Raw genomic sequence first — 10,771 nt, 5'->3', positions numbered from 1 at the left:
ATCCTCTTCCCATCTTTACTTCTGAGAGCCGCTGCCACTCCAAGATTCTCTTTTTATACCCAGTCATGTTAATGACCTATTGCCAATTGACCTAATGAGTTGCAATTTGGTCCTCCAGCTGTTCCTTTTTTGTACCTTTAACTTTTCCAGCCTCTTATTGCCCCTGTCCCAACTTTTTTGAGATGTGTTGCTGTCATGAAATTTCAAATGAGCCAATATTTGGCATGAAATTTCAAAATGTCTCACTTTCGACATTTGATATGTTGTCTATGTTCTATTGTGAATACAATATCAGTTTTTGAGATTTGTAAATTATTGCATTCCGTTTTTATTTACAATTTGTACTTTGTCCCACCTTTTTTGGAATCGGGGTTGTAAGGCCAACTCACATTTTGAATAAAACTGTCACTTGGGAGTAAAAAGGTCAGAAATTAGAATGATTTCTGGTGACAAAAAACAATCAACATATTATTACACACATTTAAATAATGTTCCTAGTACTTGAATAGTTGGACTGTGTTTGTAAAATAAACTAGATAGAGACGGGGACTAAAGTCACAGTAATCTGCGCTAGCTGATCTTTGTCAATTGAAGGTCAAGGAAAAGTTGTGCCCTGCCACAAAAAAAAAATTAAATGCTTGAAAAAATGAAAATTGACACTTATAAGTGATTTTAAAAGCCCATTTTTCATGGATAATAATAATAAGGAGAAGAATAAAGTAGAAAGACCCTGAGTGAGAGTAACAATTTGTGCTATCGCTGCAAGCGCAAATTAACTAGATAGAGACTGTGACTAAAGTCACAGTAATTTGCACTAGCTGACCTTTGTCAATTCAAGGTGAAGGTCATTTTGCTGAACAAAATAAATGAAAAGTCGTGCAGAGCACGATACTTGCGAAAATCACAAAAAAATGGACGCTATGGCCGATTAGGTGTTTTTACAAGATTTGACCTTGGTGATCTTGACCTTTGGGTGATTCAGCTGGTTAGCACTGTTGCCTCATAGCAAGAAGGTCCTGGGTTCGAGCCCAGCGGCCGGCGAGGACCTTTCTGTGTGCAGTTTGCATGTTCTCCCCGTGTCTGCATGGGTTTCCTCCGGTTTCCCCCACAGTCCAAAGACATGCAGGTTAGGTTAACTGGTGGCTCTAAATTGACCGTGAGTGTGAATGGTTGTCTATGTGTCAGCCCTGTGATCAGGGGCACCACCAGAAATTTTGGGCCCCATGAAAGGTTAGAATTTTGGGCCCCCCAACTTTGCCCACCCTCGTCACAATTGCACTATTGTCATTATTTGACTTTTGATAGCCCATGGACCGTTATTAGCAACACTTTAATCTAGCAAACTGTATATGGCGCTCACTCATTAAAAACTTCAATCCTAAAGCATTTATGGGTTGTATTGCTGCTTACCTCCTTCTCCAAAGGGGGGTTCAGTGGTTTGGTAGGGCGGAGGTCCCCCTGAGGCTGAATCTGTGCATATTTAGGGCACCCCATTAGTTATGAAACTGGTTATTAGCACTAGTTATTAGCACCAGCATAACGTAATATTTCATCTTGTTTATCACACAAGTCAGTTCAGTTATTATTCATTCATTCATTCATTATCTCTAGCCGCTTTATCCTTCTACAGGGTCGCAGGCAAGCTGGAGCCTATCCCAGCTGACTACGGGCGAGAGGCGGGGTACACCCTGGACAAGTCGCCAGGTCATCACAGGGCTGACACATAGACACAGACAACCATTCACACTCACATTCACACCTACGGTCAATTTAGAGTCACCAGTTAACCTAACCTGCATGTCTTTGGACTGTGGGGGAAAACCGGAGCACCCGGAGGAAACCCACGCGGACACGGGGAGAACATGCAAACTCCGCACAGAAAGGCCCTCGCCGGCCCCGGGGCTCGAACCCAGGACCTTCTTGCTGTGAGGCGACAGCGCTAACCACTACACCACCGTGCTGCCCCCAGTTCAGTTATTAAAATGGAAAAATGTCACTGTACAAACTGTAAAAGTGTTCTCTTGATAGGCTAATCCAACCACGTTCATACTGTTCATTTACCTTTCGCTAATATTTTGAACACACATGAGCGATAGCTACCTTTCTTTGGGAAAAACTGAGTGACCAGTTGCCTGCCTCTCCGGTCCCTCTCAGCTTTCAGCTGCCTTTCTTTACGTTTTTGACAGCCACTCTTCATATTTAGCGATCATAGACTGTACGCACTCCACTGCTGGCTGGCTGGCTGCTGCACTGCGACACAGCAGCAAGTAGCGTTGCACTGATCAGCACACAGATTTAACGTATCGCGCTTCTACCAGAACTGGACCGGACCATTTCGCAAAAGGGGGAGGGTTAAATGACAATATGTTGAAGAACTCAAGAAATAGACAACCTTGTTCAATTAGGTCATTTTACCAGATGGAATATTGCATTGTTGTTATTTCAAAAGTCTTATTAAAATCATTAAAAGCATATTATCAGCCCCTTAAAGGGCCCCATGGCACTGCTGGGCCCCTAGAATTGTTCTAACCTTTCCCCCCTGGCGGCGCCCATGCCTGTGATGACCTGGCGACTTGTCCAGGGTGTACCCCGCCTTTCGCCCGTAGTCAGCTGGGATAGGCTCCAGCTTGCCTGTGACCCTGTAGTACAGGATAAAGCAGCTACAGATAATGGATGGATGGATGGATGGACCTTGACCCACCAAAAACTATTTGTGTCTTTGTGTGACCCTAGTGAGTTGTCCTGTGCATTTTGGTGAAGATTGGTCAAGAAATGACAACATGAGAGCACCAAAAAACAAATGGACAGATCAACATACCTGCAAAAACCTGAGATTTTCGCAAGTAAAAAACTGATTGAAAATAATCAAGAAAATTTACAGAGTTATAAGTGATTGAAAAAAATCCTGTTTTTCATGGATCAGTGATCCGGATCAGCACCAAAAGTCATAGCAACGTAATTCAACCCAGAGGTATTCTGCATGTGAAATTTGATGATGAGTGTTTGAAAACTGAGGGAGAAATAGCGTCCTAAAAAACGTTAGGAGAATTATAATAATAATAATAATAATAAGTAGAAATATCCTGAGTGAGAGCAACAATTTGCTCTACTGCTGCTAGCGCAAATTAATTAGTACTGAAGGTTCCACTGATTTATTAACAATTAAGAGAAGGCATGACAGGTAGAAATGACAATTCACATATACATATATATATTTCTTTTTTTTATCCACATTCACTGGATATGAGCAATCGTGTACTCTGATTGGCTACTTTACTACTAGGCTATCAGCTCATATACCTTGAGTAGAGAAAAACAAAATAGCAGATCGTGTTGCTGAACCAACCGAGGACGAAATAAAAACCCGACTCGAAAACAAAATCCCAAAAATTATCAAATATTTAGAAGAAACACAAATAGCTAAAATAATATAGTTTTTTTGTTTATTTTTCCCCCAATATCTTCTGTTCCGGGGCGGCACGGTGGTGTAGTGGTTAGCGCTGTCGCCTCACAGCAAGAAGGTCCGGGTTCGAGCCCCGTGGCCGGCGAGGGCCTTTCTGTGTGGAGTTTGCATGTTCTCCCCGTGTCCGCGTGGGTTTCCTCCGGGTGCTCCGGTTTCCCCCACAGTCCAAAGACATGCAGGTTAGGTTAACTGGTGACTCTAAATTGACCGTAGGTGTGAATGTGAGTGTGAATGGTTGTCTGTGTCTGTGTCAGCCCTGTGATGACCTGGCGACTTGTCCAGGGTGTACCCCGCCTTTCGCCCGTAGTCAGCTGGGATAGGCTCCAGCTCGCCTGCGACCCTGTAGAACAGGATAAAGCGGCTAGAGATAATGAGATGAGATGCTAAGACTTTTGCCCATATCTTGCAATCAGGTGAATTTGGAGCAAGAAGCTCAGAGGACTGTAACCCTGCCCTGAAAATCACAGTACGCAGTGTAGGCGCTAGGGGGCGCACTTCATCTCCCCACTGCACCTCAGAGAAGAACTCGGACAGACTGCAGGGTTTCACTCACTGCATGGCGGTAACGCAGCACATTGGGGTATTATTCCTCACCTCTTATTTACGCTTTTGAAACGGTTCTGTAGGTGTTGTCTGTTATTTGGGTTGTAAATTAAAATAGCCCTGTGTACATAAACATGTACTAATGCGCAGGTATCTAAGGTTCGCGCTTATTGTACTCGAGTGAGGCCTGCAACGCGGATCAGGACTAGCGTTAGCGGCTAAAGCTAGCGAGGTGGTCATATGGCTGAGGTATACACGAGTTAGCATCAGCGTTATATTTTATTTAGGAATGATAAACAAGGTGGAATTATGAAGGTGTGTGTCCGGGAAGACACGGTGCTGTCCTGGAGAACACCTCCACGGCCCTGCGCTCTCAAACACACCACGAGCTAATCAGCTAACAAGCTAGCTAGCTAACAAGCTAACCCCGTGCAGCGTTTAAAATAAAATAAACTCCGTTCAGTGTGTGATACAGAGGGACATTCTCGGTCACACTCACTCAAAATAAACCAGGTATCTGTAAATATAGCTGTGTGTGAGAGAGAGAGACGCGACTACAACACAACTCGGTTCGCGGCCATTTGTGTTCCTGAACTCCTTAGTGAAGAAGTTGACGCTGACCGGCGAGCTAATGCTGCTAACCAGCACGCTGTTTTTGCTTTTTAGTGTTTCTTTTCCCCTTCTTTCAATGAGCCTGTTGTTTGCACAGCTTCCAGAAGACCCTCCAAGTCTCTTTAGTAGACTAAAACAAACTGAGGTAAATGATAAGACCTTTGCTTTCACATCTAGCTTCATGTCTCTTAGCAAACGGGGTCACTTTGGAGCTGAGCGGTATATCGTTTGCAGCTTCGATATCACGATACCGATATCCATACTTGCCAACTTTTCAAAATTCTCATGAGGGAGAAAAGTGCGTGAACGACATTAATTGATGCACGGTTGAAACAATAAAAACAGTGGGTACCAAGTAATTGCAAGCCATTTGAAATGTATACAATTAGAGTTTTTGGATTGTCGATATTGTTCCATCAGTTACTACAGGTTCTGGGATTCATGTATCAGGCATGAGAGAGCTCAGAGTGAAAAATCTGAAATAATACTATTGTCTTGAATTTTAATATAATAACAATGAAAGGGAAGCCTTAAATCAGATTTTTAGCTGAAAAATCTCATGCCTGAATATTGTATCCATACAGAGACCCACAGAAAATAGCACAAGTGATGCTTTAGAAGAAATGCGTTATTTAGCACCACCATACGGACCGACCTTAAGCTGGTAAATAATAGATTTATTTTTTTCTTTACCAAATTCTAACAGAAAACGAGAGCGCCCGAAAGGGAAAACCGAGCCGAGCCGCCATTTTGAATCCTCATTCACGGCTGTAATGCAAATGGCTTCCTCCTCGGTATACAAGTGCACTTCCATGGCAGGAAAAAAAAAAAAAACTACATTTTGCCGCCTATGTAGTGCCCTATTTATACAAATCGGAGTTATTCAGGATTCAGCCATGTTTTTGCTCGGCGTTAGCAAGAGTTAGAGGTTTTTATCTTTCTCCTGAAATGTTTTCTTTTATTTCTTCTTCCTCAGGGCAGTAAAACTCGCTTTCACTGTGAACACTGTCGTTATCGCTATCCATGCTGTAAAATTGATGCTATTCTGCTGAGAAACACTGGCAAAAATTTATAAGATTTTTCATAAAAATCTTATAAATAAATCTTATAAAAAAGATAAATGTTGACAAAAATTGCTAATATGTTTGTTGTTGTGAACAAGCGAGTCGCCAGAAGGCCGTAACTAGGGTTCGTGCTGTAGGATACGGACCCGCTCGCTAGCCAATCAGAACGCAGGATTTGATGGAAACCGGACCGCGAAAAAATAAAATACATTACTCAATTTCTTGAGAGAAGTTTACAGCAAGGGTATGATTTCAGCTGAAACTATACAAATCAAGTGTGTGAGAATGAGTGAGAGAGAGAGAGGGAGGGAGGAAGGTAGGTTTCAAAGGTGAGTGTGGGACTGAGTGATTATATGAAAAGAAATGGAGAGAGAGAGGTGGTGTGTGTGGTGTGTGTTCTGAGCTAGGTGTATTTCTGTGAAATGAGGGGGGGGGGGGGGAGTGCAACACAGTGTTGACACTCTTATTGTGAATACAAACTATGACAAAGATGTGATTATTGTCCAGTATGAACCAAAAGTCTAGTTTTGAACATCACCTCTAACCAGAGAGAGACAGAGCTACATTTTCTGTAGCAGGGGCGAAATTTCCAGCACCCCGAAACCATTAAATTTGGCGATGCTGATTGGCCAAATATTTATTTTTCCCTCGCAACCATACACGATTGGCTATTTTGCTGCACTTCAAAGCACCCAACAAGAGAAATGATACAAGTCTGTCGGTGGAAATTCACTGTTGAATGAGAGTCAGTTGGTGGAAATGTTGTTTAAATAATTCAGATTGGATGCAGGCACACACGATTAAGTAATCTGGGAGGGCGGCGCCCGAGCGCCCCCTATGGGCCAGCCACAACTGATGTAATCGTATGGGGCTGAGTCAAATTAAGGATTAATTTCACGAGTGATTTCGAAGTTTTGAAAATTTTCAAAAACTTCGAAATCACAAGTGAAATTGATCCTTAATTTTACAAGGAACCATACGATTACTTGTTTATAATAATATAGGGCCAAATTCATACTTCGGAAGCCATTCAAGTTCACAACATTTGTCATTCACGTTTTCTGAACCAATCAGGGCGCAAGACTATCTTGCACGTTTGAATCCGTTTCTAAAGCGTCTCATCATGACACGGCGACACGACACGAGGATTTTGAAAGTGGTTTACAAAACTTTGTTGGAACTTCTTTACAAAAGCTGATTGCTAAATGCAGGAAAACTCTGTGCTTGATCTAAAAGGAATTACAAATACTATTCATCGTTATAAATTTAACCAAGTAACGAACTAGCCAATAGCATTTCGGAAATACGGCCCTGCGTTAAGGAAATAAGCCCTCTTTGATTGGCTAATCAGAATTGAGTAATTTGGCCCTATGTATTATAAGCACAGTAAGGACATGTCCTCTTGCACAGTGAAAGTCCACCATGAATGCCAATTACAAATAAATAAATAGGAGGAAGAAGGAATACAAAATAAAGGCAATATAGTGCAAATGAACCCTCATCCAAAATAAAGGTAACGTAGATCAAAACCGGTAATGTAATACAAAAATAAGGCAATGATCAGATGTAGCAGCAAAATGGCAGTCATGTGCAAACATTGTAAACAGTCAAGAAAGGGAGGTTTTCTGGTCATGCCCAACCAGGAGGAGACCCCGGGGCAGACCCAGGACATGCTGGAGAGATTATATCTCTCAGCTGGCCTGGGAACGCCTTGGTATTCCCCCGGAAGAGCTGGTGGAGGTGGCCGGGGAGAGGGGAGTCTGGGCTGCTCTGCTTAGGCTGCTACCCCCGCGACCTGGATCCGGATAAGCGGTAGAAGACGGATGGACAAAATCGCACAAATTCCTTGGTGGTGGTCCTGAAACCATATCGACTACATGTAAGACCACACGAGCGCTAAACTTTTGACCAATTGCAATACGAATTAATTAGCCTGGTCACTTTGTGACGCATAGGGCGGTGCCGATCTCCGTTTCTGTAGCCCTCGGTCTCTCGGCTATTACATAGCTAGGGTTACAGTGGGGGGCTAGTCCTCTGGTGTAACCGTGAGAGTTTGACTCCTCATTCGCATCTGTATTGCAGCGTGCTTTGCCAGACAGCAGTAGCTACCATTTTTATGATCGTCTTTGGTATGACCCGACTGTGAGGCGGACACGCTAACCACTAGGCCAACTCGCGGTAATCGGCCCAGTGTGGTGGTGTAATTATCTCTGCGTGAACCGAACAATGGCGCAGTCGAAACTGATTAAGTTTTTTGGGCTTCTTCATGCACTTAAGGGCCGAAACAGCCACGGGGGAGGCACGCTCAGAGCTCCGACCCTCCTCTAGTACATCGGGCAGTGACCGTTATAGAGGGATCAGTGTAATAAAAAAAAAAAACGCTAAAGTGAAAGAGCTCTATGTTTCAGGGGGTGTGGACGTGTTCAGTTCCTGCGGCGGACGTATGGCGTAAAACGACCTGTCGTTTTGTGTTCAGTTCGTAAATCGACAGCAAACTCAGATTCCTTCACTGTTGGTTGTTCAAAGATTCTTCTCGACTTTGTTCAATTGTAAATCAAGTTTTGCGTTGAAGTAAAAGGTAAGGGGAGTCCTCATCTCTTTTTAGAATAATTCCCTGAGAAAATAACCTTCAGTAAGCTCGAACTAGAGAGGTTTGTTTTAGCTTGATGGTGCACAGGGGACCTAAAATCAAGGTGGGGTTTACATTAGACCGTATCAGCGGATCATCAGATTAACGTTTTTAAAACGATTAGTGTGCACACAGCAACGCCAATACACGGATACGCTCGGCTCCGCAGGCATCCTGCGCTCCAAATCACTCCGCCCTGAACAGCGAGTGCCCTCTGGAGGGTGCGCACTCCGGCCCTGCGCAGCTCACAGAGCGCGCGAGTGAAGCGCACGAGCTGTGATTCGGGACTGAGCCGCTGTGTGTGTGATCTCAGTGCATATCACTTACCACTTGCAAGTGGAAGGATGGCAAGCCTAAAGACAATCATAACTACACAATGGGCAGTATTTGCAGTATTTTCATACTTTTATACTCTTTAATGAAAGGTGATACAAGGCGGAAGTCCGCGCCGTTTTTCAGCAGTCGGGTCACATGACCAACGCCAGCGAATCAGGAAGGTGGATGTCACAGTGACGTTGTCCAATGACGACGCCAGCTAGAGCTCAGCACAGCGTATCCGCGTATTCTCAATGTTTACACAGCACCGGAGCTGACACGATCTGGATTGAATACGTGGACGCTGGCGGATTCCCGTTTCCCGGCGTTTCCAGGCGGTTTAATGTAAACGGACAGTGCATCCGCGAAGAAAACGAGACAGATACGGTCTAATGTAAACTTGGCCCAAGTCTTTCTTATCAAAGGCTGGAGTGGAGCCCAAATTTTATATGTAATGGAGGCCTAGCTGTATCTGTACAAGTATTTGAATTGTGCCGGGTTGGTTAGTACAAACCTGTATTAAAGAGGAACTGAAGTCATTTTAAAACTTGCTTTATTTCTTAACGTGTTATTCAATTACATTTTCGGTTTTATTAACCTTATATCGTGACTCGTATTGGCATATTATATTACACTGATCGGCCTTTTCGGTTTTTAGCCGTGTTGAATGTCGTTCGTTTGGTCCACGGCAGGCGTCGCTTATCCACGCAATCTTCACGAGACTTGTGCGAGACTTCAAACGTGAAGTGTCGGCGGCGCCATTTTGAAAACTATTTACACAGCGGCCAGATCGCCATATCGTTCCATTTTAGATTAATTTCGAGATTTGCCAGCTTCATCAGTGATGGAGATTATTCCATACGACTTCCAACCAGCGTGGAGTAGAGGAGAGTTGGAAAGACGGCAGGATAAGGACTCGTCCGTCGCGCTGGTATTTACGTCATTACTGTCGCACAATTAAAACGTGCCAGATCAGGCGGCTGGTGGGTTTTCAAAATAATAAATACATGCATTTATTTTTGTGATAAATCCAGATTGTACTGAGCGCATTTCCCACATAATCCTCACTAAGGTTTCGGACAGCACTGCAAAATGGCGTCCGCACGATATAGTGAGTAGGGAGCGATTTCGGACACAGGGAAAACTTCCGGCTTGAATAGGTCAGCGTTTGAAGGAGGGCACGTGCGTTTTTTGGCAACGTTGGCAGATGTTGGTCACTTTGACTTCCACTGTACATTTTACTTCCGTCCTGCGATAGAATTTTGATTTGCCTTCAGTTCTCCTTTAAGTCCACATTGATAAGTCAGTAACGAAGAAAAAGTGAAGAATATTTCTTGGACTTGATTTTTCAAGGAAAAAAAAGTGGAGACTATTTTTCAGAACCTAGGGGGAACCCTGTGAAACAAATCACGTCATGTCTCACTAGCCACCAATTTAGTGCGGTTGTAACCAAAACCAACCCACAAACAAGTCAGCAATAGGAGGAGTGTAGGATTCTGTGAAACTCATGAGATGTGTGTTAATAGCGAAGCAGAAATGAAATCTGGGAATGAACAGAAAAGTTAGCCTCATGGCTCGGTGTCGACTGATTGCTTGTTATTTCTCGTCCATTAGCTATTAGTAATCGAGGACACCGTTTACTGATACTTGTGGCTGATGTTCATTTACCATTAATTTGAGCTTTATAGGGTGAAAATTTACTAGAAATCAATTCTTACTTGCATTGAATGGATACATGTAGAGGATATCACACGGTGGTCCAGAGATATGAAGTTTATCTTCAAGTGGTGAATGTGTGTTCATGAGAGTGAAAATATTTTCGACACAAGAAGATAAACTTCCTATCTTTGCACCACCATCCAATGCCCTTTATATTATATGGGCACATCCACAAAAAAAGAAATACACAAGTTAATGAAAAGAATTTTAATCGTGAACCGATTCGCCATTTTGATAACACGTGTCCACTCAGCGGGAAAACACTGGGAGTGACGTCATCGGCGTGAAATATCAGGAAGTGTCACTCAGATCAAACTTCATATCTTTACACCATCGTGTGATTTTTTTTTTTTTTCTTTTTATTATATAGACATGTTCACAAGCAAAAAGTAACCAAATTTATCACCACCCCCAAGCGATGGATAG

The 10,771-nt window shown here is 43.2% G+C and overlaps 1 protein-coding gene across 5 annotated transcripts in view; it reads left to right on the top strand.

Moving 5' to 3' along the window:
- Positions 1 to 3,956: 3,956 nt before the first annotated feature.
- puf60b (poly-U binding splicing factor b) overlaps positions 3,957 to 10,771 on the top strand; it is a 43,016-nt gene continuing 36,201 nt past the window's right edge. For 2 of the 5 annotated variants that reach the window (XM_060931890.1, XM_060931882.1), the window contains exon 1: positions 3,984 to 4,043. In XM_060931890.1, coding sequence (XP_060787873.1) covers positions 4,020 to 4,043 — 24 coding nt within the window. In that variant the 5' untranslated portion in view covers positions 3,984 to 4,019. Of the gene's footprint in view, positions 4,044 to 4,110; positions 4,764 to 10,771 lie in introns of those variants that run through there. The other 3 variants (XM_060931907.1, XM_060931924.1, XM_060931898.1) reach the window with 3 other exon arrangements.

Source organism: Neoarius graeffei, chromosome 1 (assembly GCF_027579695.1).
Source record: "Neoarius graeffei isolate fNeoGra1 chromosome 1, fNeoGra1.pri, whole genome shotgun sequence".
Taxonomy (NCBI): domain Eukaryota; kingdom Metazoa; phylum Chordata; class Actinopteri; order Siluriformes; family Ariidae; genus Neoarius; species Neoarius graeffei.
The sequence above is the reverse complement of the archived record's forward strand: the minus strand, read 5'-3'. Positions and strand labels throughout refer to the sequence as shown.